Genomic DNA, 27,500 nt, shown 5'->3' with positions numbered 1-27,500 from the left:
TGGGTGTGTGTGTGTGTGTGTGTGTGTGTGTGTGTGTGTGTGTGTGTGTGTGTGTGTGTGTGTGTGTGTGTGTGTGTGTGTGTGTGTGTGCGTGTGTGTGGGTGTGTCTGTGTCTGTGTCTGTGTCTGTGTCTGTGTCTGTGTCTGTGTCTGTGTCTGTGTCTGTGTCTGTGTCTGTGTCTGTGTCTGTGTCTGTGTCTGTGTCTGTGTCTGTGTCTGTGTCTGTGTCTGTGTGTCTGAGTGTGTGTGCGGGGCGTGCTTGCCCTCCGTTTGTGCCTTGACAAACCCAAAGGCTATAACAAGCTCGGTATGTGATGACTTTGGTCTGCTTCCTCCTAATCGTCCCTCATACCCTGCGATCCGATACACTTCGCCACACCACACACACGCCCCGTGGCTCGAAATGGGTCACTCCATCGTCTCCCTTCTGCGAAACGACGTATTATATCCGCATGGTCAGCGTCTATAAAAACGCAAGAGTCCAGTCCAGTCCAGTCTTCACTGCTGCATTCGCTCTCACGCAGCTCGGTCACAAGAGTGAAGTAAATAAATAAATAAATAAATAAATAAATAAATAAACAACATTATCCAATCTTAATAATATCAGCAATGACTAACACTGACGCAGACACTTCATTAACACACCAATGGCCACCATAACACGTCACCACATTACGTACATAAACTTCACTGTCACTGGAGGAGGAGGAGGAGGAGGAGGAGGAGGAGGAGGAGGATGTACCGATCTCACTATCACTGGGACTCATCTCTAGCTCGAAAAGTGGAGTGGGAGAGAGGGAAGGAAGGAAAGGGAGGGGATGAGGGAGGCGGGAAGGGAGGGAGAAAAGAGATATAGGGAGGGAGGGAGGGAGGGAGGGACAGTGGGTAGGAAGGAAAGAAGTATTGAGAGAAGGAGGTAGGGTCAGAGATATGGAAACAAGAAAATTATGATAAAGAAGGAGAATAACAACAAAAAAGTAGCATAAGGATATATTATGAGAAAGAGCGGCGAAGAAAAGACAATCCCACACTAGAACAAAGCAGTGAGGGACAAAGAGGCAATCGCCCCCTCCCCGTCCGCCGCACCCGGGAGGGCCAATCGAGGCACGCAAGCATTTAATTTTCTTCACGATTGAGCGACAAACGGGAGGGAAGCCGTTCGATGGGAAAGCAAAGGCGAAGTGACAGAGACAAAAAGCCTGGGTGAGAGCTGGTGTGGGAGTCCCGAGTGTAAAGTAATCAATAGGAGAAGCTGAGGCAATAGGATCGAGTGGGAAGGATATTCGGGGCTCCGTAGGACTTCGGGAGGGAGGCGAGGAGGAGGACGAGGTCCGCAGGAGAGGAGGGGGGAGAGGAGAACAGGAGGAGAAGGAGCTTGGTCTGCGACAGAACACAAGTGCGAGAGATACGCCAGTCCTCCCCGTAGGGTGTCACGCACACATCTGCCAACGTTGACTCCCGTCACTCTTCTCCCCTCCCACCCTTTCCAATCGCCCCTCCCCTCCCCCTTTCACCTCCCTTAGCCCTTTCTATCTCTCTCCCCCTCCCTCTCCCTCTGACCACCCACTTACCCACCCCCTTCCCACCATCCAGCCTCCCAGGCGTCACGCAATATTACCACCTACGACTACAGCCAATTCCATTAATCCCTATATTCAGGCCCCGCGTCATGCGGCCGTCGCACATCATACGCCACGCAACACACCTTATCACATCACATTACACCACATCACATAGCACAGCCTAAACGGCCACTGCCAATCAAGTAGCGCCATCCCAGTCTACAACACCGCCGGCCAGACCCACCTCCTCCCGCCCACTCGCACAGCCAATAACGCCCTACGGCTTTCACGTCCACAGATCTCTACATCATATGTCGCGCCTCCTTCAACATGGCACTCTCTCCGTCGCAACAAACCAACGCTAACGGCAATGCAATTCTTCCTCCCAACCTGCAATTGCATCTGATACACCGCCTTCTCCTGAACCTTAACTTGGGTGTGTTTTCACGCTCTTTGGTGTGAGGAGACGAATTCAAGACATGCTCTTGGCTCGTGGGTTTTTCTTTCTTTCTTTCTTTCTTTTTGGGGGGCGTGGAAAGAAGAGAGAGAGAGAGAGAGAGAGAGAGAGAGAGAGAGAGAGAGAGAGAGAGAGAGAGAGAGAGAGAGAGAGAGAGAGAGAGAGAGAGAGAGAGAAAGAGAGAAGAGGAGAGAGAGAGAGAGAGAAGAAGAGAGAAAAAGAGAAGAGAGAGAGAGAGAAGAGAGAGAGAGGAGAGAGAAAGAAGAGAGAGAGAAGAGAGAAAGAAAGAGAGAAAGAAAAGAGAGAAGAAAGAGAGAAAGAAGAGAGAAAGAAAAGAGAAAAAGAGAAAAGAAGAGAGAGAAAGAAAGAAGAAAGAGAAAGAAAGAAAAGAAAAAGAAAAAGAAGAAAGAAGAGAAGAGAGAGAAGAAAAAGAAGAGAGAAAGAGGAAGAAAGAGAGAAGAGAGGAGAAGAAAGAGAGAGTGAGAGAAAGAAGAAGGAGAAAGAGAGAAAGAAAGAAAGAGAGAGAGAAATGAGAAAGAAAGGAAAGAAGAAGAAAGAGGAGAAAGAAGAGAGAAAGAGAAAGAGAGAGAAGAGAAAAGAAAGAGAAAGAGAGAAAGAAAGAGAAAGAGAAAGAAAGAGAAAGAAAGAGAGAAAGAAAGAGAGAAAGAAAGAAAGAAAGAAAGAGAGAAAGAGAGAAAGAAAGAGAGAAAGAAAGAGAGAAAGAAAGAAAGAAAGAGAGAAAGAAAGAGAGAAAGAAAGAAAGAAAGAAAGAAAGAGGGAGGGTACCTGCGTAATTGCTAGCTGTTTCATTGCCTGCCTGCCTGCCTGTCTACTTGCTTGTTTGTATGCCTGTCTACCTGCTTGCTTGCTTATCTGTCTACGTGTCTGTCTGTTTGCTTGCCTGCTTGCTTATCTGTCTACTTGCTTGCTTGCTTATCTGTCTACTTGCTTGCTTGCTTGTTTACTTGATTGCCTACCTCTGCTTGCTTGCTTGTTTACTTGATTGCCTACCTCTTTGCTTGCTTGTTTCCTTGCTTGCTTTCCTGCCTCCTTGTTTATCTACCTTTCTGCCTGCACCCGTGTTTTTTGTCTGAATGTGTGTGTGTCACTGCGTTCATCTATCCGTACTTGTGTGTTCCTGTGCGTGTGCGACCAACCCTGGAGATACAACTCGGCAACAAGCGTGTTGACGCGGGTGGGAATGGCTAAAAAAGATCAAAGACAGATATAGCACTGTGTGTGGGCGAACGCTATCAACCAACAGGTGAGAACACAAAAGGAACGAGTCATGAGTGCCGAGTAACGATACAATTCTCGTGGCAATCTCCTAGCTTCACCTTAATCTGTCGGGAGACAAAACCTCCGCCTCTAACTTGCGCCCCCCTCCCCCACATGCCAGGAGACAATAGGCTAGGTGCTACACAAGAGCCCGGTGCCTTTCCCTGAGGAGATACACAATCGCATCCCTGGTGCTGCTGAGACCCGCCACTATTTCAGGCGCTCTGTATTCTAGGAAAGGCGATCAACGTGTAAATATGCATTCCCAATTTAATAAGCATAACATGATCAATTTGGAACTGGGTGACAGCAAAATAATTATCGTGTTATCGTCACATTGTATATTCTATAAATTATTTAGTATTAATACATATAATACTACAACGAGAGGGGGCGAGAGAGCGAGAGCGCTAGAGAGATAAATAGGTAAGAGATAGAAATGCATCAAAGTTGGTGACTTCAAAAAGTGCGTCTCTATTCCCTCCCTCACGAGCCGTCCGTCAGCGCATAGCAACCGCTTTCGTCATGGACTGGTCGCCGTCCGAGTGAACGACTGCATGATACGCTCTTAAATCAATAAAGTTAGGCGTTCTCTGGAATGTGTTAGCAGCGCCTTCCCGCTATAAGGGAGTGTAGGCGTAAGCAGGAGTGCGAACCCGGGCGGAGCAGGGACGCCTCGCAGACAGCCCCTGGAAAAGAGAACCAGAAACAGATCCCACTGGGGAACAAGAGTGGCAGTGAACACGAGTGGCAGGAGGCTTCCACGCTGCAGGGAAGTGACACGAAGTGACAGAATCTCATGCCTGGGAGAGTGACAAGAGGCGAGAGAATTCCATGTCGAGGCGAGGGGGAGGGGAGGGGGAGGAAAAGGGGGAGGGGGCAAAAACAAGAGAACTCTATATCACCGCGGATGATCGTGTTTGCACTGCCAACAGGAACATATCGGCAGGACTGCATGGTTGCATGTGTGCCGACTTGGAACACATTGCGAAGAGTCAACAGGAACATGAAGAGCGAGGCGAGATCCAGAAAGGGGATGTACACCGTCGGCAGGATGAGAGAGAGCGCGCCAGGCGTTACAAGCGTTGACGTCAAGAGGAACATCAACGATATCGAACGTCACCCGGCCCTATGCTAAACACTGGACTAATCGACCCGACGTTATCCTACAATCCTTCATATAAATGGACAGCTGTCATGACGGTCATCAAACGGAGGCGAGTGAGAGGCGCGCGATGCCTACGCGTCACGGACATTGCCAGGTGGAATCGTCAGCCATGTTACTTTCACCCCAACTGACGACTTTCATAAATGCTGACTAATGATAGGTTTCACTGTCGACCCTCACACATAAGGCCCACTTAAAAAGAAAAGGTATCAGACGATCACAAGCCAATAATCATATCGCTTATTCAATCCTTTATCCATCGATCCGCCATATTTCTTTTTTTTTCTGAATGGCGGTCATATGTAAACCTTTACACATACAATGTCGAGAAAAGCTTCACGGAATAATGCATATTTATATCAATAACAATGTCAGAGCACTAGCATCATTATTATTCTCATCAACCTTAACCCAGAGCGTGATTATATTGTGTTATCATATATCAAGGGATTTCACTGTCATTCCAGATTAGACCAGACTTGTCTCGAGATTTGAGTCTGTCATTTGGTATGTTATTGTGCGATAACTTATTATGTTGCCTTTTATTTTTTGGCACGTTATCATGTGACATGCTATCATGTGGCAAGTTATCATGTGGTATGTTGTTCTGTCACAAGTTATTATGAAACATGTTATTATGTGGTAACATGTTATATAACATGCTTGCGATATCTTACAAAATCTTTGGGGCGATAACTTATCTTCGAGATTAATTTTATTGCACATGAAACGGTTTCCATACCGACACACAGTATACTGCTACGCTACAACGCCATGTCAAATCTGATAAATATTCATAAATGTTTATTGCGGCACAATTTGCGCTTTACATATTTTTAAGCAAAATCTCCCTTTAATTCAAACACGTGCATATTTTTTCTCAATCTAGGATAGAAGACATTACTTAATCATATCTGTCCTTCGTGTTGATTTAGCAGATCTCGCAAATAATAAAAAGTAGCGCATACTGAATCCTAAGGGTGAGTAGGTGTGCGGACGCATGTTTGCGTGTGCGTGATGAATGAGAAATCACTCTACCGTGTTGATTCAATGACAGTAAAACACTAGGCACAAAATAGGTTTATTGAAAGTTTCCTGTAAGGGAGTGGGTGCGAGGGTGCGTGTACGCGTGTGTCTATGAGCGCGCCTTTATGTACGTGCTCCGGTGTGCATTTGCGCTCGAGTGTGGGCGCCTCCCGACTACAGGAGACACGAAAGTAAAAACAGGCGTACCCGCTGCCCCATAGCCCAGCCTCCCCAGCACCCGAAATGTGAGGGAGCGCCGATGGGTCCCGATAAACTTTCCAATGCTTCATTTCGCCACCGCTCATTACAGGTTCTGGCACCTCCAGGCTAAGGTCAGAGGGCGTTTTTAAAGTTCAACGGCGAATAACCCTCAAACTCGTTACGAGAACGGCCACAAAGTTAAGGCAAACATCTTGTACACTTGATATAAGGTGAATACAAAAAATAGGCCCAGAAAACAAGGTCAATGCCATTAACGTCTTCCCAACTTGATATACAAATGACACAAAAACTGCATTATGCAAATTTCTAGTTCACAAAAACACAGCGCTTCCCCTATGGAGGTGTTTTAATACAATACAATTCTCTTTCCATTGTTTTTCTAATAATAGTGTAATGACGTCATCCAAGGAACAATTCAGTTATTTTGTTTCTAAAAAAAAGACCGTCCTTTGACTCCCTATACGCCGCTATCAATTATACGAAATTAGAAAAATAGGACTTGCGCATCTACTTGCTCACTTGTTTCTCCGTCATTACGGCGCCAAGCATGCAATTGAAGCTAATGGCGTTAATACTGATATTGATTTTTATTCTTTTTATTTTTCAAGACGTAAAGGCTCGATATAAATTACCTATATGCACGTTTGCTTCTTCTTGCTTTGGCTTTGTAAGATTGTAAATCAAGAAACAAATCTAAGATTCAGTGAATGATTGCAAGATTGACCGAGAAACGTAGCAACTCGAGTTCAATGCAAAGCCGTTCCGACTGAACTTGCCGGGCGAATATCGACCCGCATATGTCGATGGCGAGAAGTGATAAGTAAGGACTAAAACGAATCAGGTGCAAGGAATGAATATAAAGAAGTGATGAGTAACTTTGCCACTCTACATTTCAATGCATTCCTTACCATTAAATTCCCAGCGGGATATTTATGAAGCCAATTTTTAATCACCAATTCTTAATATAGATCATGTGTAAATAACGCAATGACATATAGATAACCCTGCCTTTTAATAACAGATGTATTCATCTCCATTAATTCCCACAATAGCAGAATTAAGGCTTAATAACCCACTTAATTTACTGTAGACCTACGTCTACAACCCTGATAATGTAATGCATGGTAGAACACTAAATTTCATAAACAGAGGGAAAAACCGTGAATCAAATACATAATTACGGTTGATATAGAATTTAAAAAAAATTAATGGTATGCTACATCTTATGGTGTAATAATAAAATATTTTATTTAGTTTACCACAAAAACTGTACCGTTTTCTTCTTTATCAACTCGAAGAATGTCTTCGTTTTCTCTTATTGTATTACAGGGGTGCCTCTCATAAAATGACAGGAATTGCGAACAGAAGTCTTTATAACTACTGTTGTTTCAAAGTAAAACAATATTATTAATGCTGATACTTTACTGATCTATATTTATCTGATATTTTTGTATTGGACTTACCTCTTCTCTGTCATCGTCTCTACTTTCTTCCCTTTCCTTCAGTTTTGCTTCTGTCATCCTCACAGAGCCACTGACAAGCTTCCCTACTGTCTGAGGGGAGAACGCGTCGATGTCCTCCTCGGCCTGGCTATCCGGTGTGTCGTCGATGTACTGCAGCGACCGACGGTAAGAGTTGGCTCGTGTCCTCTTGAATTCCAGTCTCTTAATAGACGCTCGAGTTTCAAGAGAATCGTCCCCCCTAGAATAGTTTGTGGATGCGTCGTTTTCATTGAAAGGCCTATTGCCCTCGTTTTCTTTGACAGCGTTTTTCATGTTGGCGTTCTCCATTGCCTGGCCGATATTCGCGTCCGCAAATCTCACAGCCTTTCCGTCTTTCGCATCTGAATCATGCCGGAGAACGTTGAGGGGGATACCCCTTTCCTCTGGCAGGGAAACATCATCACTCCTAGCCACGGTAGACATTGCGCAGGTGAAGGGTAATATGAATTTCCAACCGACTAAGCTACGCCAAGATCACAGTATTGATAACGTGTCTGGCCGCTGTTCCCTTGTCATGAGAATGTGCCAGTGACCGGCGCAATCACAAGCAAACCTTTTCACTTCCCGTGTCTCACTGACGATGCATTCGAACTACGTGCACAATATCAACACTGCACAGTTAGATTACTCACTACTACTAAGTTTTAGGTCTACAGGTAATTCATAACACTGAGTCAACCGTAAAGACTTCTGTAAAATAATGGGAAACTTCTATACAAACTTAAAATCAAAGTAAACATATGCACACAATGAATACCCACATACGATTCAACCTAAATGATCAGCAACTATCCAAGGGCTCGTGCACACTACACATTCTGGGCTTCTCATGCATCACTCAGGGCTTCAGAGACAAAAACACTCAACCGTCAAACATACAAACACTCACAGAACTCCTAAATTCTACAGGTTAATCAAAGGGATCTACGATCACCATAACTAACAAGCACCTCGCACGAATTCGAAATTAACACGAAATTAACAAATTCCCCCACACTTAACGCGGCAGTTCTTCCACGCAACTACTCTACATGCGGGGCCGCGTGAGACAACTTTCCCCCGCCCCTCTCCTTCCCCCTTTATAAAACTTTATCGCCCACCAATAAATCACTCTACCAATCTTTTATAAACTGTCATATCACGAGAGATTTGCAGCGCTTGATCTCCGATTGCTGTAAACGTCAAATGACTTCGTGATACGAGCCCGGCGAGACAAGCCCGTTTAATTATGTCCGTGTTGACATGGGTGATGTTACCATGCTGATAATTCGAATGCGTTAGTGTATAGCATGATGCTTTCTTAGATATTAGTGCCTAGCATGTGTTTGTTGGTAATAGTATTCGACCTGCTTGATATTAGTAAGTTTGCGTTAGATTAACATATACGTAAATATCAATGGAAATAAATAAGTTATATATCTACAAAGTTTGGTTGTTTTTAGCAACATTTGAAACGTCACGTCACACTAACGGGAAGTCAAAGCAGACAGGAAAACACTTTTTTTTTTCTCTTCAAATTCCACATGCCAGGAAGCCGTAAAAGCTGCAATCTAAACGATGTTTCTTTTATTTAGAAGTGTCCGTCTCGTTCCAATTTTGTTAGCCCCCAAAACTACAGCGTAGAATAAATATGTTTTTTTTTATTACGCAAGGGTTAAACAATTTTTACAACTATGATTTTCTTTCTATAAAAAAAAATCAAACAGCTATAAATATATTTTTAAAACTCTCATGCCCCAAAAACTTTTGTTGACTCTTGCTGGATTAAAGAGATTATATGACGGCCCTCAGAACGCCCACCATTCCCCGAAAAAAAGTTCTTTTACGGCTATTGTTTGCGCACACAGAAACTCGAACAACACAAGAAACATCATTTAATGCTTAGACGCTGCTTTTCCCATTTCGAAATATATCTAAGAAGTTTGGCTTTTCCAGGGGACATAAAAGTCAATGTGCGGTGAGAAATGCCCCCAAATGGGCAAACAGGTAAACGTACTTGTGAGTATTCACATCATTGAATAGGCATTCAACTGCAGCTTCACCCCTGATAAGTTTACAACCAGGCATTACGCGAAAAACGGCCGCCCCCCCCCCATCCCCCTTTCCACCACTCCCTCTTTCCTATTCTTATTACCTCTTCCTCTTCCATTTTTCTGTATACATCGGGGAGGAGGAGGGAAGGAGGGAAGGAGGGAGGGAGGGAGGATGGGAGAGGGAGGAGAGAAGGAGGGGAGAGAGGAGAGAGAGAGAGAGAGCTGAGGAGAGAGGAGGGGAGGGAGAGAGAGAGAGAGAGAGAGAAAGGGAGAGAGGAGAGAGAGAGAGGGAGAAAGAGAGAGAGGAGAGAGAGAGAGAAGATAGAGAGATGGAGAGAGAAAGAGAGAGAGAGAGAGAGAAAGGAGAGAGAGAGAGAGAGAGAGAGAGAGAGAGAGAGAGAGAGAGAGAGAGAGAGAGAGAGAGAGAGAGAGAGAGAGAGAGAGAGAGAGAGAGAGAGAGAGAAAGCGAGCGTGCGTGTGCATGAAACTAGCATACACATTTATGAAAAAAGTATATTTACGTACATACACATACATTTCTTTACTTGTGTAAAGTGTATGTAATGTGTAAAGTTTACCGCGACAAATATAGGAAAGGGGATGACTGAGACTGCATAACTTTAGCGGCGCAAGAGATGTATTTGACGGGTTTGGATTCTTCAACAGAAATACATATATTTTTGAAGCAGGCAGTAATCGAAACCTTTTTCTACATGTTCTGTGTATGCAGAAGCACGGAGACATACACATTTACAGAGAGTCATAACTCGCCATCCAGATATTTAAGAAGACAACTAATAATAATGATAATAACAATAATAATAAAATGAAATAATAATAATAATAATAATAATAATAATAATAATAATAATAATAGTAATAATAATAATGATAATAAAACAATAATAATAATAATATTAATTAATATTATCATCGTTATAGTAACAACAACAACAATAATAATAACTATGGTGCTAGTAATAACAACATCAACACCAATAACTACGTCAACAACAACAATAGCAACACTGACAACAGCAACAAAACTAACAACAACAACAACAACACCACTGAAAACAGCAACAAAACTAACAACAACAACAGCAAACGACACGACTGCAACCGACGCGGCCTTGCCTCGGGATGAGCTCCTCGCTAAATATGTCCACATCACCAATATCCTCATGTCAGTACAAAGCGTTCCCTGTGGTCGATACCGCCCGGACGATCCAGCCCCACAACCAAAACACGGAGGAGGAGGAGGAGGGGGAGGTCGTGGAGGAGGAGGAGGAGGAGGAGGAGGAGGAGGAGGAGGAGGAGGAGGAGGAGGAGGAGGAAGGAGGAGGAGGTCGTGGAGGAGGAGGAGGAAGGGGAAGTCGTGGAGGGGGAGGAGAAGGAAGGGGAAGTCGTGGAGGGGGAGGAGGAGGAGTAGGAGGAAGGGGAAGTCGTGGAGGATGAAGGGGAGGTCGTGGAGGAGGAGGAGGAAGGGAAGGTCGTGGAGGAGGAGGAGGAGGAGGAGGAGGAGGAGGAGGAGGAGGAGGAGGAGGAGGAGGAGGAGGAGGAGGAGGAGGAGGAGGAGAAGAAGAAGAAGAAGAAGGAGGAGGAGGAAGGGGAGGTCGTGGAGGAGGAGGAGGAGAAAAAGAAGAAGGCTAAGAAGGTGAAGGAGGAGGATAAAAGAGGGAGGAGGAGGGTAAGGGAAAGTAAAGGTGACACGGGATAAGGGAGGGAGGGAGGGAGGGAGAGAATATGAGAGGACAGAGGACAATGGGGAGGAAGTGAGAGAGGGTAAATATGGGGAGAAGGTGAAAAGGGTAAGTATGGGAGAGGAGGGGGGGAGGGTAAATATGAGGAAAAGAGGGAGAGGAGATTAAAAGTAAAAGGAGGAGGAGGAGGAGGCGGGAGAGAACAAGTTGCAGAGAATAAAGGAAAGAGAAGAGAACGAGGGATAACGGGAGGAAGGAAAAAGGTGGATGAAGGTAAATGGAGGAGGATAACTCGGGGAGATGAGGTGAGAAAGGATAAGAGAGGGAGGGGAAGGACGAGAATGAAAAGAATGTAGTAAAATTGAGAAAAATACGATGAAAGTAAAAGAAAGGGAGACTGCAAAGTGAAAAGAGAAATGATGAAAAATGAAGAGCTAGAAAAACAACGACCGAGAAGGGGAAAAGAAAATAACGGTGATAAAGTGGCAACAATGGCAACGACCATAATGGTGAGGATGAGACTAAGACAACGATACAGAAAGCATGACAATTAAGTGCAGTCTACGGACCCGACACTCCTCGCTTCATTACAGAGATGTAAGCAAACTTGGCGATGCAATTAATAAAATATATATCTTTTATTCTGAATTTATGGAAACCACGCGTGTGTTAATGAATATGTGAGTGTAATTAAGTGAGTGAGTGAGTGAGTGAGTGAGTGAGTGAGTGAGTGAGTGAGTGAGAGAGTGAGAGAGTGCGCTAGTGAGAGAGAGAGAGAGAGAGAGAGAGAGAGAGAGAGAGAGAGAGAGAGAGAGAGAGAGAGAGTGTGTGTGTGTGTGTGTGTGTGTGTGTGTGTGTGTGTGTGTGTGTGTGTGTGTGTGTGTGTGTGTGTGTGCGTGTGTGTGATGAGGGTGGGTGAGTACGAGATACCCAAAAAGCAAAGGATAAAATCCTTAACCCCAACTAAATCCAAACATATGTTATCCAACGACAGGCAAAATACAGAATCCTGTGTCCCTACCCAGAAAAGTTTCCCATAATGCCCCCCATCCCACTCTCTATCTTAACCTCTTTCCCTCTTTTTCTTTCTTTCTTTTCTTCTCCCTCACTCTCACTCAACCTCACGCTACTCCTTTACTCTTACCCATTGCCCCAGTCCCAGTCCCAGTCCCAGTCCTAGTCCCTGTCCTAGTCCTAGTCCTAGTCCTAGTCCTAGTCCTAGTCCTAGTCCCAGTCCCTGTCCCAGTCCCAGTCCCAGTCCCTGTCCCAGTCCCTGTCCTAGTCCTAGTCCTAGTCCCTGTCCTAGTCCCTGTCCTAGTCCCTGTCCTAGTCCCTGTCCTAGTCCTAGTCCCAGTCCCTGTCCTAGTCCTAGTCCCAGTCCCAGTCCCAGTCCTAGTCCTAGTCCTAGTCCTAGTCCCAGTCCCTGTCCTAGTCCCAGTCCCAGTCCCAGTCCCAGTCCCTGCCCCTGTCCTTGTCCCTGTCCCACTCCCTCTCCCCCCCTCTCTCTGCGACAGCGTGTCTGCGCCCTAACCCTTCTTGGCACCATCCAAGGGCCGCTTAATAGGCCAGCCCAGACGCCCTTTATTGCCAATGATCAACTCAAGTAGACAAGAACGTCCAGCGCGTAGACCTGGCTCTACTAGGTCGTGGCGCTGACCCTTCGCTGACGCCGCCGCTGACCCCACGTGACGACAACACGGGGCCTCGCTTCTTTAACTTTGTTTCTCATTTCTACTCTACCCTGATTTACGCTGTGCGTTTCTCTTTCTCCTTTAACACCTCTCTTCCTTTTTTTTTTTTTTTCTTTTCCGCTCTTTTTTTCTCCGCTTTATTCAAGTATGTTTCCCTGTGCTTTTATTTTTTTTATCTACCAAACTCACTGTATCACCTTCTCGCTTTATCCCTATTTTTCATCACCCTTCTCTTTTCTTTCCTCTTTCTATGCATCTACAAAACCCTCACTCACTCACTCAGTTCTCTATTTCTATCTCTCATTCTTAATTTCTTTCTCTCTCCTCCACCTCCTCCTCCCTCTTCCTCGCCATTTCGTTCTCCCTTCTCCTTCTCCTTCTCCTTCTCCTTCTCCTTCTCCTTCTCCTTCTCCTTCTCCTTCTCCTTTTTCCTTCTCCTCCTCCTCCTAATTCAAGCTCTTTCATCCCTTCCCTCCGCTGCCTCCTCACCTCATCTCATCTCAATCCACTTCTCACACACTCCTCCCCCACCCCGCCTCTCCTTCCCCGTCCACCCCACCGTCCTTTTCTCATCCCCCCCCCCCCCCGTTCTTGTCCCCTCATCCCGTTCCCCTCGCCTCTCCTCTTCATCTAAGCCCACCCCCCCTTACCCCCCTCCCCTCCTCCGTATCCCCCTGGCCGATCAACAGAAAGCGTAATTAGCATCAACACGCCCGAGTCCTACACACAAACGCACACACAGCTCCCACTGCGCCGTCATTATGCTTCTAAATTGAATATTCAAGACTCAGCAGAACTCCAGTCGATCTCGCTCAAACACACGCACACACAATCATATGCACGAACCTACACTTTTAAGTTATCTACGTACTTAGCACTTGCATAAAAAAGCACGAACGCACGCAAGCACGAATGCACGTACGCGCACGCAAGAACACACACACTCGCCCTTGAACGCACGCACGCACGGAAACGCACAACCAAACAGATGAACCGATTAACGTCAACCAATCAACCGCTTCCTTCCTCCCCTTCCTTTCCGTTCCCTCGCATGGCATACCTTTCTTCATTTCCTTCTCTTTTACTTTTTTTTTTTTTTTTGCGCCTTTTGCCTTTTACCGCTTTAGATCGAATTACTTTCTTCTTCTTCTCCTCGTTCCTCTCCCTCTATCCTATTCCCCCTCCACCTGATTCCTCTCTTCCCTTCTTTAATTCCTTCCTCTCCTCCACATTCATTTCTTTCTTTCAACCTTTCATTCTTTTCTTTCCCATTCTTTCTTCTTCCGTCATCATCAAGGTCAAGGCCATCATCTTCCAGATCATCATCATCATCCATCCCCCCCACCTCCCGCCCTTCTTTATCCTCCACAAAAATGCCTCCACTCGACCCTTTACCAATCCATCCTTTCAAAACCTTACCCCGCGACCACCACTAACTCCTCCTCCATCTCCTCCTCCATCTCCTCATTCTGTCTTCTCCATCTTCTCCATCTCCACCATTCCCTCAACCTCCTCATTCTGTCTTCTCCATCTCCTCCACCTATCTCACCACCACCTCCCTCCATCATCACGACTTCCTCCTCCTCCTCCCTCCCTTCCTCTGCCTCCCTCCCTCCCTCCCTCTTCATCACTCACGGCCTCTCAGACGTCTCATCCTCCGGGGCAAAATCCAATAAAGATGTTGCAATTTCACTACTTCATGCGACTCCCCTTATTCGTGATGCATGGAGGATGTTCTCGCTTGAGTTTTGCTGCTGCTGTTGCAACTGTGGTTATGATTGTGGTTGTGATTGCGACTGTTTAGGTAATAGCAGTGGTAGTAGCAGAGGAGGTAGTACAAGTAGTGGTGGTGGCAATAATATAGTAGTATATCAGTAACGGTGGTAATTGTTGTTGCAGCAGCAGCAGTTGAAGTAGTTGCATCATCTATTACTTAACACCAACAACCACGTCAACGTTCCTACCAGCGACATCCGCCTCAATAGCGGTTGTCGGAGGAGGCAATAATACGCGTCGACGGTGTTGATATGCGTCACTATGGGTGCGGGCGTGTTGTTGCGCCGCGGTTCATGCCGAGTCAATCAAATAGTAACGATAACACCCGCACATTCACACCGAGACGTAATCTGCGGCCAGCATATTCACACCTCATTCTAATAACCCGTTTCTCCCCTATGATATTTATTGCTGCATCTATCCACTAGAGGATGGAAAAGAGGGAAGAGAGACGGGAGGGGGGAGAGTGTGAGACCACGTGGAAACCACGTGGAAACATAAGAAAGCGACGTGGTCAAGATGCTATAAAGATGAGGAGAGGGGAAAGAGACGGGAGAGGGGAAAGAGATGAGAGAGGGGAGACGGGGAAGAGGTGAGAGACGGGAAAGGGGAGAGGGGAAAGAAATGAGAGAGGGGAAAGAAACGAGAGAGGGGAGAGAGATGGGAGAGGGGAAAGAAATGAGAGAGGAGAAAGAGATGGGAGAGGGGAAAGAGACGGGAGAGGGGAAAGAGACGAGAGGGGGGGAAGAGACGAGAGGGGGGGAAGAGACGAGAGAGGGGAGAGAGACGGGAGATGGGGAGAGAGACGGGAGAGGGGAAAGATGAAAGAGGGAAAAGAGACGGAAGAGGGGAGAGGGGAGAGAGAGGGGGAAGGGGAAAAAGACAGGAGAGGGACGGTAGAGGATAGAAAGACGGTAGAGGGGAGAAAGACAGAAGAGGGGAAGATGGCGGGAGAGGGGAAGAAGACGGAAGAGGGGAAGATGACGGGAGAAGGAAGACAAGATAAAGAACCAGAAACGAAGACCACAAGCACTGGAGCGAGAGGGGCCGGAATCTCCCCCTCTACGCGAGTTGCATAAAAGGGGCAAGACGTTTGAGCCAACGCCTTAACAATGCCTGTCATCTTGCTTTGCCTACTCCTGTCTGCCAGTCAGCTTGTCCTTCCTTGCTTCCTCGCTTACTTGTTTGATCGCCCTAACATTTTAATGGGTTTCCCTAAAAGCATTACACGCGGGCGAAGGCTTTTCAGGGGACGCTTATAGAGTGCGTTTCCTCCGCTACAATGACCTAACATGACCTCAGTCGTTGGACCAAGAAAGAGTGAATGTTAACGTCGCTTTGGCAAAAACGTGCTAGAGGAAATATTACCTCGGCTTTGGAGAGAGAGAGAGAGAGAGAGAGAGAGAGAGAGAGAGAGAGAGAGAGAGAGAGAGAGAGAGAGAGAGAGAGAGAGAGAGAGAGAGAGAGAGAGAGAGAGAGAGAGAGAGAGAAAGAGGAGAAATGCTAACAGAACTATAAACTCCTAATTACACAACTTAATCCAATATCTTACTAAGACGAGCGCGTCTTCGCTAGCTTCAGTAAGTTCAAAATGATCGCTAACTTTACAAGGCCAAAGAGACTTCTGAAAGTCCACTCGCCTCTCCCCTTAATCGAAACGCACACTTCGCTAATAAACACACATGGCCTGAATCATTCTTGAAAAAAGTCATTCCTCCCACTTTTCCAATCTCAGCAGAAAAACGTAATTTGCTAACACCCCATCCCTGCACCTGCACCCGCCCCGGACGCCCACGCCCCCACCCCACCCCTTGACACCCACGCCCCAGGTTAAAAGAAAAAAAAAATCCCAAGAAAAATAGCATTTCATCCTTCTTAAACTGACTGGGTAAATTGACATTATTCTTGCGCGTCTCGTTAAAGCTTCCACAAATACATTAAAGCCGAAGAATTCTTACCAGTTCTCCTCTTTTCCCGAAGAGAGAACGATAAGTGTGAAAAAGAAATTGCTAAAGAAAGAAAAAAAGAAGAAACATTTTTCAAAAATTCTTAGTCCTCCACTCGAAGCTTTCAAAGATGGTCTCAGCAAAAGGCCCGAGTCTTTGAAGATCAGCAGTTTTCCTTTCGCTTTCCTGGTGACCGTTTGCTTCCTTGTCAGCACCGACGGGACCGACTATCACAACACACCGACCTGCCACTGCCACAAGTGCACCTCCGCCGGGAGTATTATGTAATTCCTATTTGTTTTATCGTCACGGCTGTTGTCACTGAGAACAGATGCAACGTTTGATAGGTCTAATGTAAACCGGGGAAGTAACACTATCAAAGCGACGCTCGGCTTCATCAACAATGCTGTTAAGATTCGCCGACAACAGCCACGCGACAGCGCAATAACCTTCCTGTTTGTCTTTCACTCCTCATTTTCCTTTCCCCTCTTTCATTTCTCCCTTCTCTTCCTCCCCCATTATCTCCCTCTCCTTCGTTTCTTACTTTTTATCACCTCACTCCCGCCTCCTGCCTGCCTCATCTGTGCCTCCTCATGGCCCCTGCAGCATCGATTTTGCTTTTCATTTGGCTCATGTGTGCAGCTACCTCGCGAGGGGCGGCAGCTCAGCCCGCTCTTCCGCCCGCCCATTAGCTCCCACCTGTGGTTGGCGGCCGAGGGAGAAGGGGGGGGGGCAAGGACAATCACCGATGACAAAGGCAGGGACAAATGACGTGATGTCACCCTTCGAAGAAAAAGACAGAGCGGAATAAATAAACATGGCGGGGAAGAAGGATGAAGAGTCCCCCCGATCTGTCTTTCTTTCTTTCTCTCTTTTTCTTTTTCCATCATTGTCTCTCTCCATCTACCCCCATATCCTGTATTCAGTGTCTAACGTCCTCACTTCCCACCCACCCACTCACCCACCCATCTTACTCATCAACCCACCAACCCACCAACCCATCTCACCCACCACCCCACCTGTCCATCTCACCCACCATCCCACCTGTCCATCTCACCCACCATCCCACCTCACCCACCATCCCACCTCACCAACCATCTCACCCACCGTCCCACCCATCCATCTCACCCACCGTCCCACCTACCCATCTCACCCACCGTCCCACCCATCCATCTCCCCTACCCAGCAACCAACACGAGACCCGCTTATAAAGACAAGCCTAATCCTTCACGCTGGGTAATGAACTTTCCCCATAAATCCTGAATGGCGGGTCATGTCCCAGCAGCAGACCGGAGCACAAGAAATCAGGGGGAGATTAAATTTAAACCTACCCTAAGGAAAGAAGGAAGAGGAAAAAGAGAAGGATGGAAGGAAGGGAGAGAGAGAGAGGAAGGGAGGAAGGGAGAGAGAGAGAGAGAGAGAGGAAGGGAGGAAGGGAGAGAGAGAGGAAGGGAGAGAGAGAGGAAGGGAGAGAGAGAGGAAGGGAGGAAGGGAGAGAGAGAGGAAGGGAGGAAGGGGGGAAGGAAGGGTTAAAAGGAAGGGAGAAAGAGAGAAATTCAAGAGGAGGGAAGAAGGAAGAAAGGATGGAAGGGAGAGCAAGAGGGGGAAAAGTGAGGAGGAAAGAAGTAAGAAAAAAAGGAAGGGAGAAAGGGGAGGAGAGAGGGAGGAAGAAGGAAGAAAGTAAGGGAGAGAAGGAGGAAGAAAGGATGGAAGGGAGAGCAAGAGGGGGAAGAGTGAGGAGGAAAGAAGTAAGAAAAAAAGGAAGGGAGAAAGGGGAGGAGAGAGGGAGGAAGAAGGAAGAAAGTAAGGGAGAGAAGGAGAAAGGAAAAAAAAGGAAGAAAGGGAGGAGTAAAAGAAGGGAGGGAGGGAAGGAGGGAGGAATAAAAGAAGGGAGGGGGAGGAAGGAATAAAAGGGAAGGAGGAATGGAGAAAAAAAGTCAGGGAGAACGGCAGGAAGGTAGAGATGGAGGAAAGGAACGAAAGGCATAGAGAAGGAAAAGGGAAGATGAAGAATGGAGTTCAATAGAGAAAAGAGAAAAAAGAGAAGGTAAGAAGGACTAATTAAGTCAGAGCAAACAGAGGACTACAGAAAAAGGGATACGAAGGTTAAATGTTGACCGAAGTGAAGCGAGGGAACGCAAAGGGGAAATTGGAAGAAAAGTGCTTGAAACCAAAAGAAACAGGAGGACAGAAACGGAACGGAACGGAACGGAACGGAACGAAACAAACGACGACGACGATGCAAATCAGGTCGAAAAACAAACCGTAACATAACGGAACAGAAGCAAAGGATAACAAGATAACACAAAAACAAAAACATCAGAGAGCAAGAACAAAACACGACCTAACACAGCACAACACGAACAAACCTTGGCCTAACACGGAACGGAACAGGGCGGGACGAGACGGAGCCCAAAGCACACTCATTAAATCCGGCGTCGATGCAACGAAATCAACCGCTTGAATCAAGAGGTAAAATCCCAGCGACGGTGCGCACTCGAGAAGCACTCCTGCCTCCCATTGATTGCAACAACATCGATGCCCAAGAAAGTTGCATGCGTGTCCCTCGCTCTCACTCTCATTCCTTTCTCTCTCTCTTTCTCCCTTTCCTTTTCCTTTTCCTTCTCCTTCTCTCTCTCTTTCTTCTCCTTCTCTCTCTCTTTCTCTTTCTCCTCCTCCTCCATCTTCTCCTTCTTCTCCACCTTCTCCTTCTTCATCTTAAGCTCCTTCATCTTTTCCATCTTCTGCATTTCCCTGCGTCTCCCTCTCCCCCTCTCTACCTCCCCTCTCTCAGGTTGCAGAGTCACCTTGCACAGCTTGCTATCACTGGTGTTATTGCCTGGCCGCGGTCGGAATATCATTGCGTGTGATTCTAATTTTAGACAAGGAGAACAATAGGTTTTCAGTGTTTGATTATCTTCATTATCATCGTGATTATGATTAATCCTGAATGATACCAGAGATTGAATTCTTATCGTTACTATTATCATTATCACGATTATCATGGTTATCTTCATCATCATCACCATCACCACTATTGCCATCACAATCATTCTCCTCATTATCCTTTTAATCCCTAGTGTCCGGGATAATCGAATCATTACCAATCCAACAATCCCCCACTCCCCCGCCCCGCCCCCTTACAAAAAAAAAAAAACGTCATTAAAATTAACATCAATACCAACATCCCTGCCGTAATGACGCGCTCATGACTACCGTCGGCCGAATTAATGAGCTGGAGAGAGTTTTCTGAGGGTTGTTATTTTCCCCCTTATTTCTTTCTTTTTTTCTTTCTTTTTTCTTTCTTTCTTTCGCTGGAAGACATAGAGAGAGCGCGAACAAAACCGATGACTTGCAAACTTCACAAGTTCGGCGATTTTGTGTCTGTCAAATGTACCTGAAATTTGGTGTTTGGTGTAGGTATTAGGTGTGGGTGTGGGTGTTGGATGTGGGTGGGGGTGTAGGATGTGGGTGGGGGTGTAGGATGTGGGTGGGGGTGTTGGATGTGGGTGGGGGTGTAGGATGTGGGTGGGGGTGTTGGATGTGGGTGAGGGTGTAGGATGTGGATGTGGATGTGGATGTGGATGTGGATGTGGATGTGGATGGGGATGGGGATGGGGATGGGGATGGGGATGGGGATGGGGATGGGGATGGGGATGATGGGGATGGGGATGGGGATGGGGATGGGGATGGGGATGGGGATGGGGATGGGGATGGGGATGGGGATGGGGATGGGGATGGGGATGGGGATGGGGTGGGGGTGTTGGCGTTGGTAGTGATGGTGATAATGCTGATGATGACATTCAAATTCACGGTCACTGAGATAACTGCCGATAAATCCACCTTCACAAAAAATAACAGTGACTATGAATGCATAACGGTCAAGATTTCCTCGACGAAGACAACAATCCCCAGACTAAACGAACATCAAAGAAAAAGACACACTGCAGACACTAAAGGGCATACAACAACGCGCAGACAGAGGGCACCTATTGGAAGATGAAGGGAAGGGGGAAAGAAAGAGAAAGAGAAAAAAAAAGCAGACACCAAACATGACAGCGGAGTGAACAACGGGCGTGTTTGCACTCGCATTCGCAATCCCACTCTTTTGTGCTGAACAATGCTAACAGGAAGGGGGTCGTGACCATGGAGCATGTGTGGCCTGACGATCACGAGTGGTGACAAGGTGGGGGGCAGGGAGGCAAGTGGAGGTAGGGGGATGAGGGGCAGAGATGGGGACGGGGAGGTAAAGGGAGGGGGGGGAGCAGAGGGGAGGGAGAACAGCAGCAGCAGCAGCAGCAGCAGCAGCAGGAGGAGGAGGAGGAGGAGAAGGAGGAGAAGAAGAGGGACAGGGGGAGGAAAAGGGACAGGGGGAGGAAAAGGGACAGGGGGAGGAAAAGGGACAAGGGGAGGAAAAGGGACAGGGGGAGGAAAAGGGACAGGGGGAGGGGAAGGGACAGGGGGAGGGGAAGGGACAGGGGGTAAGGCAGAGGATGAGGGACAGGGGGAGGAGAAGGGATAGGGGGTAAGGCAGAGGAAGAGGGGCAGGGGGTAAGGCAGAGGAAGAGGGACAGGGGGAGGAGAAGGGACAGGGGGAGGAGAAGGGACAGGGGGAGGAGAAGGGACAGGGGGTAAGGCAGAGGAAGAGGGACAGGGGGAGAAGGGACAGGGGGTAAGGCAAAGGAAGAGGGGCCGGGGGTAGATGGGAGGAGGAGGGGCAGGGGGTAAGGGAGAGAAGGACGGACAGGGGGAAAGGGTGAGGAGAACGGGCAGGGGGTAAGGGGGGAGGAAGGGTAGGGGGTAAGGGGGAGAAAGAGGGGCAGGGGGTAAGGGGGGGGAGAAGGGCAGGGGGTAAGAGGGAGGAAGAGGGGCAGGGGGTAAGGGGGAGGTAGAGGGGCAGGGGGTAATGGGGAGGAGGAGGGGCAGGGGGTAAGGGGGAGGAGGACGGGCAGGGGGTAAGGGGGAGGAGGACGGGCAGGGGGTAAGGGGGAGGAAGAGGGGCCGGGGGTAAGAGGGAGGAGGAGGGGCAGGGGGTAAGGGGGAGGAGAGAGGGGCGAGGTAGGGAAACGAGAAAGGGGGGAGATAAGGGAAAAGGGGGAAGGAGTAGAAAGATCGGTGTGGTTAGAGAGAGAGAGAGATGAAGCAGCAAAACCAGTCCCCCGAAGTAGTGAATATATTTTTTTTAAAAGGAAACCGGCGAAAGCCAATATAAATACCTCATCAATTAAGAAACAAAAAAGTGAGCGAGTAAGAGTGAGAATGAGTGAGTGAGTGAGAGGCAGAGAGTGGGAGAGAGAGGGAGAGAGAGAGGGAGAGAGGAGGGAGAGGGAGAGAGAGGGAGGGGGAGGGGGGGAGAGAGAGGGATAGAAGGGTAGAGGGGGAGGGGGAGGGAGTAGGGAGGGAGAGCGTGAGTGTGTGAGTGTGTGAGTGTGTGAGAGTGTGAGTGAGAGAGAGAGAGAGAGAGAGAGAGAGAGAGAGAGAGAGAGAGAGAGAGAGAGAGAGAGAGAGAGAGAGAGAGAGAGAGAGAGAGAGAGAGAGAGAGAGAGAGAGAGAGAGAGAGTGTGTGTGTGTGTGTGTGTGTGTGTGTGTGTGTGTGTGTGTGTGTGTGTGTGTGTGTGTGTGTGTGTGAGCGGTTGCGTTTTCGAGTACTTGTACATTACCGAGTACGTTTACATTTGTTTGAGTCTGTGTGAGTGTGAGATTATGTGTGAGAGTGATAGTACGTGTGTATGTGATAGCATGTGTGCGTGTGTGCAAGTGCGTTTGTATATGCATGTGCAACAAACATCCGCGAAGGGATGCAAGATGCGCTGCCGAAAACGCACGAATCGGCGGGTCGGAACTGCACACGAACTGTAAATATTTCTAAAAGGAGGAGGGGAATGGAGTATTCCAGATATTGCAAAAAAATACTGCAAAAAAGTAAAACAAAACAAAAAATAAATAAACAAAAAAAATCCAAGCATACGAAAAACTAATTAAGAGTCAAAATTAACAACGTCAACCCACGACGCCGAACCAACCTTCTCTGCAAATGAATGACGCAAGGTTGGGTGTGGAGGAAAAGAGGGGTAGGAAGATGGACGGGGGGGGGGATAGGGGGAGCATAAGGGAAGGGGAGGGAGGAGGGGGCGGAGGGGGGGAGGGGGAGAGGGGGGAGGGGGAATGAGAAGGAGGAGGGGCAAAGTGGAAGGGGAAAGGAGAATAAGGGAGGGGGCGGGCAATACGGTATGTGGGGTGAGGGGAAGAAGGGGGAGAGGATTGGGGTATGGGGAGAGGGGAGCACGGGGTGAGGGGGTGGAGAAAAGAGGGGATAAGAGGGACCCCACGCCCCCTCCTACTCCGCCCTACTTTACTAAAAATAAGATCTCTCATTACCTACTCTTTTTGTGTAAACAACGGCTGGCAAAAACCCCCTTCCTGCTTGGCCCTGGGCGTGGACACCGAGATGTGAAATCAGGCAACGTACCACTACAAGCCAGTTTCATTTTCTTTTTCCTTCCTTCCCCTTCTCTTCCTTTCTTGGACTCTCTTTGTCACGGCTTCAAGCGCATCACTAATGCACAGAAATGGGATTGCAAAGATTACAACCAAAGGACTTTTACCTCCAATCTAATAACTGCATCTGCATTACAGCATGCACATATATTCGCCCTCACACTCTCTCACTTCCACTCCTTTATCCACCCATACATCAATCAATCAATCAATCAATCAATCAATCAATCTATCAATCTATCTATCCATCTATCTATCCATCTATCTATCCATCCATCTATCCATCCACCTATCCATCGATCTATCCATTTATCTATTCATCTATCCATCTACCCACTCACCCACCCAACCACCCACCCATCCAAACACTCACCCATCCAAACGGCCACCCACCCACTCAAACAACAAAAAACACCCACCCACCCACCCAAACACACCCATCCACCCACCCAAACACACCCATCCACCCACCCAAAAACACCATCCCATCCACCCACCCAAAAACACCGTCCATCCACCCACCCACGCTCAAAAAACAACATACAAAGAGAATCTCATGCATGATCCAAGCAGAGTTCCCCCCCTCCCTCCCTCCCCCTTCCCGGAGCCCGCAGTCCTTCGCAACAGCCCGCCTCGCAGCCAAAGCGGAGAAGTTAACACAGAACCGCGTGTCAATATTAAAGCTAGGAGTGCTTTAAGCTGTGTGTCAATCCCAGTAGTTCGCGCGCCTCTGAAATCAGCATACCGGATGTCAAGAGCCAAAAAGTTCCAGGCTGTTGTCATACTCGATAGGGATTCAAATTGAGGAGGAGGAGGAGGAGGAGGAGGAGGAGGAGGAGGAGGAGGAGGAGGAGGAGGAGGAGGAGGAGGAGGAGGAGGAGGAGGAGGAGAGGAGGAAGAGGAGGAGGAAGAGGAGGAGGAGGAGGAGGAGGAGGAGGAGGAGGAGGAGGAGGAGGAGGAGGAGGAGGAGGAGGAGGAGGAGGAGGAGGAGGAGGAGGAGGAGGAGGAGGAGGAGGAAAAGGAGGGGGGGAGGGTGGAAAAGGATATAGAAGCAGGGAGGAGGTTGAGGAGAGTGGGGAAGAGGAGATAGAAGCAGGGAGGAGGTAAAGGAGAGGGGGAAGAGGGAGGAGACCAAAGGTTAGGTAATAAACAATGACAAAAACGCCTCTAAGAGACTTGATTTGATTTTATTCGGTCAGTTTCTTCGCTTAAGCCAATGCAGATGAGCGAGGAACAGCTGGATAGAGAGTGCGCGAGCCTCTGTAAGCAAAGATCTGATCGGCAGCCTCGTCACTCGCTCTTCCCCTGAGGTGTAAACATTTACTCAACGCTCGGTTTCAAATTTGAGGATACCTGTAGCAAGCAGCCCATGTAAATCTACTTATGTGTCCTGTCTGTCTGTCTGTCTGTCTGTCTGTCTGTGTGTCTGTCTGTGTGTGTGTGTCTGTCTGTGTGTGTGTGTCTGTCTGTGTGTGTGTCTGTCTGTGTGTGTGTGTCTGTCTGTGTGTGTGTGTCTGTCTGTGTGTGTGTGTCTGTCTGTGTGTGTGTGTGTGTCTGTCTGTGTGTGTGTGTGTGTCTGTCTGTCTGTGTGTCTGTGTGTCTGTCTGTGTGTCTGTCTGTCTGTCTGTGTGTCTGTCTGTGTGTCTGTCTGTCTGTCTGTCTGTCTGTCTGTCTGTCTGTCTGTCTGTCTGTCTGTCTGTCTGTCTGTCTGTCTGTCTGTCTGTCTGTCTGTCTGTCTGTCTGTCTGTCTGTCTGTCTGTCTGTCTGTCTGCGCGTGCATATGTGCATGTGTATATGCGTGTATCCAAATGCCTATTGACCAGCACTGTCCATTATCAGCAGGCCACTATAAATAACAAGCCGCTTATCTCAATCTCATAAACCCCGTTCATCCCATTGTAATAAATGAAGCAGACCCCCCCCCTGTCCCCGCTCCCTCTTCCCCGTGGTCCTTCGTGTATTTAAACCTTGGATTTCACAACTTTCTCAATACGCTTTTACCTCTTGGGCTTTACAATTCACAGCGTTATCAACATTATCAATAATCCTACCGGAAAAAAAATATATATATATATGACGTACCCCCCCACCCTACCTACTCCCCCTACCGAGCCTAAATCGCCATGGATTCACCCCCGTAACCTAGTTTAGTCAATCCGTCGTTTCGAATTTTGTGCTACCGTCCTCGTCCTTGTTAAACTTCTCATGAGCCTCTCAAACTTGTCCAAAATTTCGCCCGAGAGTTTGCGCCGTAAAGGGACTCTCTGAAGCGGCGATCCTTCTCGGCGTCATGTTCTCGGAAACACCGGGAGCGTTTCGGCCTTGCCCTCTACCGGGTGCCTTCTACCGGGTGCCTTCTACCGGTGCCTTCTACCGGGTGCCTTCTACCGGGTGCCTTCTACCGGGTGCCTTCTACCGGGTGCCTTCTACCGAGTCTTGCACCAGGTCTTCCTTCTACCAGGAAACGATTCTTTAAGACAACACGTTTTATTCTAAAGACGAAACGATTCAAAAAGCCCGTTTTTGTGAAAGAATGGGACACAAGAGAGGTTCTTTCAAGGAATATTAAGGCTCGGCTTTGTTTACTTTGACGCTTGAGATATCCCACGAGGTAGGAGGGAGGAGGGAGGAGGGAGGAGGGAGGAGGGACGAGGGAGGAGGGAGGATGAGGGGGAGCAGGGCGGAGCAGAGAGGAGGGAGGAGCAGGGAGAGAGGGGTAGGGAGGGAGGACCAGAGATGAGGAAGACCATGGGGGAGGGAGGAGGAGGGAGGAGAGAGGGGGAGGGAGGAGGGAGGAGGGAGGAGGGGAAGGGGGGAGGGGGGGGAGAAACAGGATAATACGTATGAAGATAAAAACTTTCGCTTAGCTGCACTGTACAGAAAACATTTATTATTCAAACAGTGTTCCATATATTGTGTGCATGATTTCTGCTGAACCATATTACTCAGTGACCTACTTTGTATAAACAAGTAAAAAAAAAAAAAACATGACAATATATAACTAAACTCATAAATTAAACTAGATATATGAAATATAAGCGTATTAAATGAACTTGCATGAACACATCGTTACGTAATACGTCTACAAAACACATTGCATAATGCACATACAAACAAAACACAACACGACTTGCATATCCCTCATCATGAAGACCACACACTATTTATTTTTTTTCTGCAACTTATCTGTTTATTCTTTGCAAAATCATAGTTTCAGCCTCTATGATAGATGCAGTGCAGCACAACACTACACTACCGTCAACACTTAAGCCACGTCAACCCTTGCATTGCAACTGCACTGATCATCATGGGAAATATCCACTCCGCTGCGGCATAAACTTTTTCTTCTCTCTTTTCTTTGTTCAATTGCGAATCGGAAAAAAAACATCTGTCATTACAACTGGTTTCCATGCCTTCGCAGATTGCCTGGGAAGCACACCACACAAAAGCATTTCCTTTCTACGACTCTTATCAGTCTTTGTCAGCGTTTTAGACAAAAATGCAACGCAACAGAAGTGAAGATTTTTCTCACGAAATCTCCATGCAGAACAAGGCCAGCACTCAAGCCTGCACGGGGGATAAACACAAGGGGGCGTGTAAGGGAGAGGCTGTGAGTGGCAAGGAAACGACACAGAGAGAAAGAGGGAGAGAGAGAGAGAGAGAGACAGGGCGAAAGAGGTGGTGCTACAAGATAAATGTATAGATATTACGTCTCTCTCTCTGCATCCTACCCTCCACATTCACAGTGAGGTTGAGGAGGTTGAGGAGGAGGAGGAGGAGGAGGAGGAGGAGGAGGAGGAGGAGGAGGAGGAGGAGGAGGAGGAGGAGGAGGAGGAGGAGGAGGAGGAGGAGGAGACGACGACGACAACGACGAAGACGACGAGGACAAGGACGAGTAGGAATGCGAGGAGGTGGAGGAGAAAGCAGAGGCTTCGCTGGCCTTGGCGCGACGGAGCCAAGAACCACGAAGGAGCCCCCTTTCCCCTACGCACTCGGAGGAGCCTCCTTTCCTCTTCCCGCCGGAGGGCACGCGCGTCTTCGCAGCCGCCGCCGTCGTCATGTTGGCGCTGGAATGCAGGCACTCGTCTTACGACAGACGAACCACGTGGGTCTCACCACGGCCCTCGACGCGACAACGTGCAGCGCCACCGAGAGTGTGTCACCAACTGTGATCCTCGCCACACATCACCTCGGCTCCCGGTGGGGCGTGGGGAGGGGGAGCAGCCGAGGGGGGGGGGGGACCTGTCGGCGCACGTGCACCCCCCACACTCCTCCCGCAATCTCGGCCTGCATCCTCTTCACTCCTACTCCTCCCCCTCCTCCTCCTCTTCGTCTCCTCCTTTCGTTCTTGTTAATGCTCTTCTATTTTCCCACTTCTTCGCTCTCTCTCTCTTCTTCCATTTCCTTTCCCTGCTTCACATTATTCTTCGATCTTGTACCTCCTGTTTCTTCCCTCGCTTCTCCTTCACATTCTTTCTCTTTCCGTTTTCAGTTTCCTTCCCATTTTCATTTCCATTTTCATTTCCATTTCCATTTCCTTCCCCTCCCTTTTCCCATTCCCTCTTTCCATGCCCATTCCCTTTCACCTTTCCTTTGTCCCTGCCCTTTCCTCTTCCCCTTCCCCCTCCATTCCTTCTCT

At 47.9% G+C, this 27,500-nt stretch overlaps 2 protein-coding genes across 12 annotated transcripts in view; one reads left to right on the top strand and one right to left on the bottom strand.

Moving 5' to 3' along the window:
- LOC122248774 (required for excision 1-B domain-containing protein) overlaps positions 1 to 27,500 on the top strand; it is a 164,596-nt gene that overhangs the window by 36,624 nt on the left and 100,472 nt on the right. Inside the window, exon 2 of the mRNA XM_043009068.2 lies at positions 7,241 to 7,340. The gene's annotated coding sequence lies outside the window, so the exon portion shown is untranslated. The remainder of the gene's footprint in view (positions 1 to 7,240; positions 7,341 to 27,500) is intronic.
- Positions 1 to 27,500, bottom strand: part of LOC122248773 (adenosylhomocysteinase-like 1) — a 234,930-nt gene that overhangs the window by 130,131 nt on the left and 77,299 nt on the right. The window contains exons 1-2 of one of the 11 annotated variants that reach the window (XM_086556381.1): positions 26,978 to 27,052; positions 7,176 to 7,904 (exon numbers count right to left, since the gene is read on the bottom strand). The exons of 4 other annotated variants lie outside the window; for them this stretch is intronic. In XM_086556381.1, the coding sequence (XP_086412507.1) occupies positions 7,176 to 7,637 (462 nt within the window). In that variant the 5' untranslated portion in view covers positions 7,638 to 7,904; positions 26,978 to 27,052. Of the gene's footprint in view, positions 1 to 7,175; positions 7,905 to 8,209; positions 8,280 to 26,393; positions 26,553 to 26,977; positions 27,053 to 27,500 lie in introns of those variants that run through there. 6 more of the 11 variants (XM_086556375.1, XM_086556400.1, XM_086556389.1 and 3 more) reach the window with 6 other exon arrangements.

Source organism: Penaeus japonicus, unplaced genomic scaffold, assembly GCF_977035675.1.
Source record: "Penaeus japonicus unplaced genomic scaffold, GWHDUDI00000001_assembly GWHDUDI00000003, whole genome shotgun sequence".
Classification (NCBI taxonomy): Eukaryota; Metazoa; Arthropoda; class Malacostraca; order Decapoda; family Penaeidae; genus Penaeus; species Penaeus japonicus.
The sequence above is the reverse complement of the archived record's forward strand: the minus strand, read 5'-3'. Positions and strand labels throughout refer to the sequence as shown.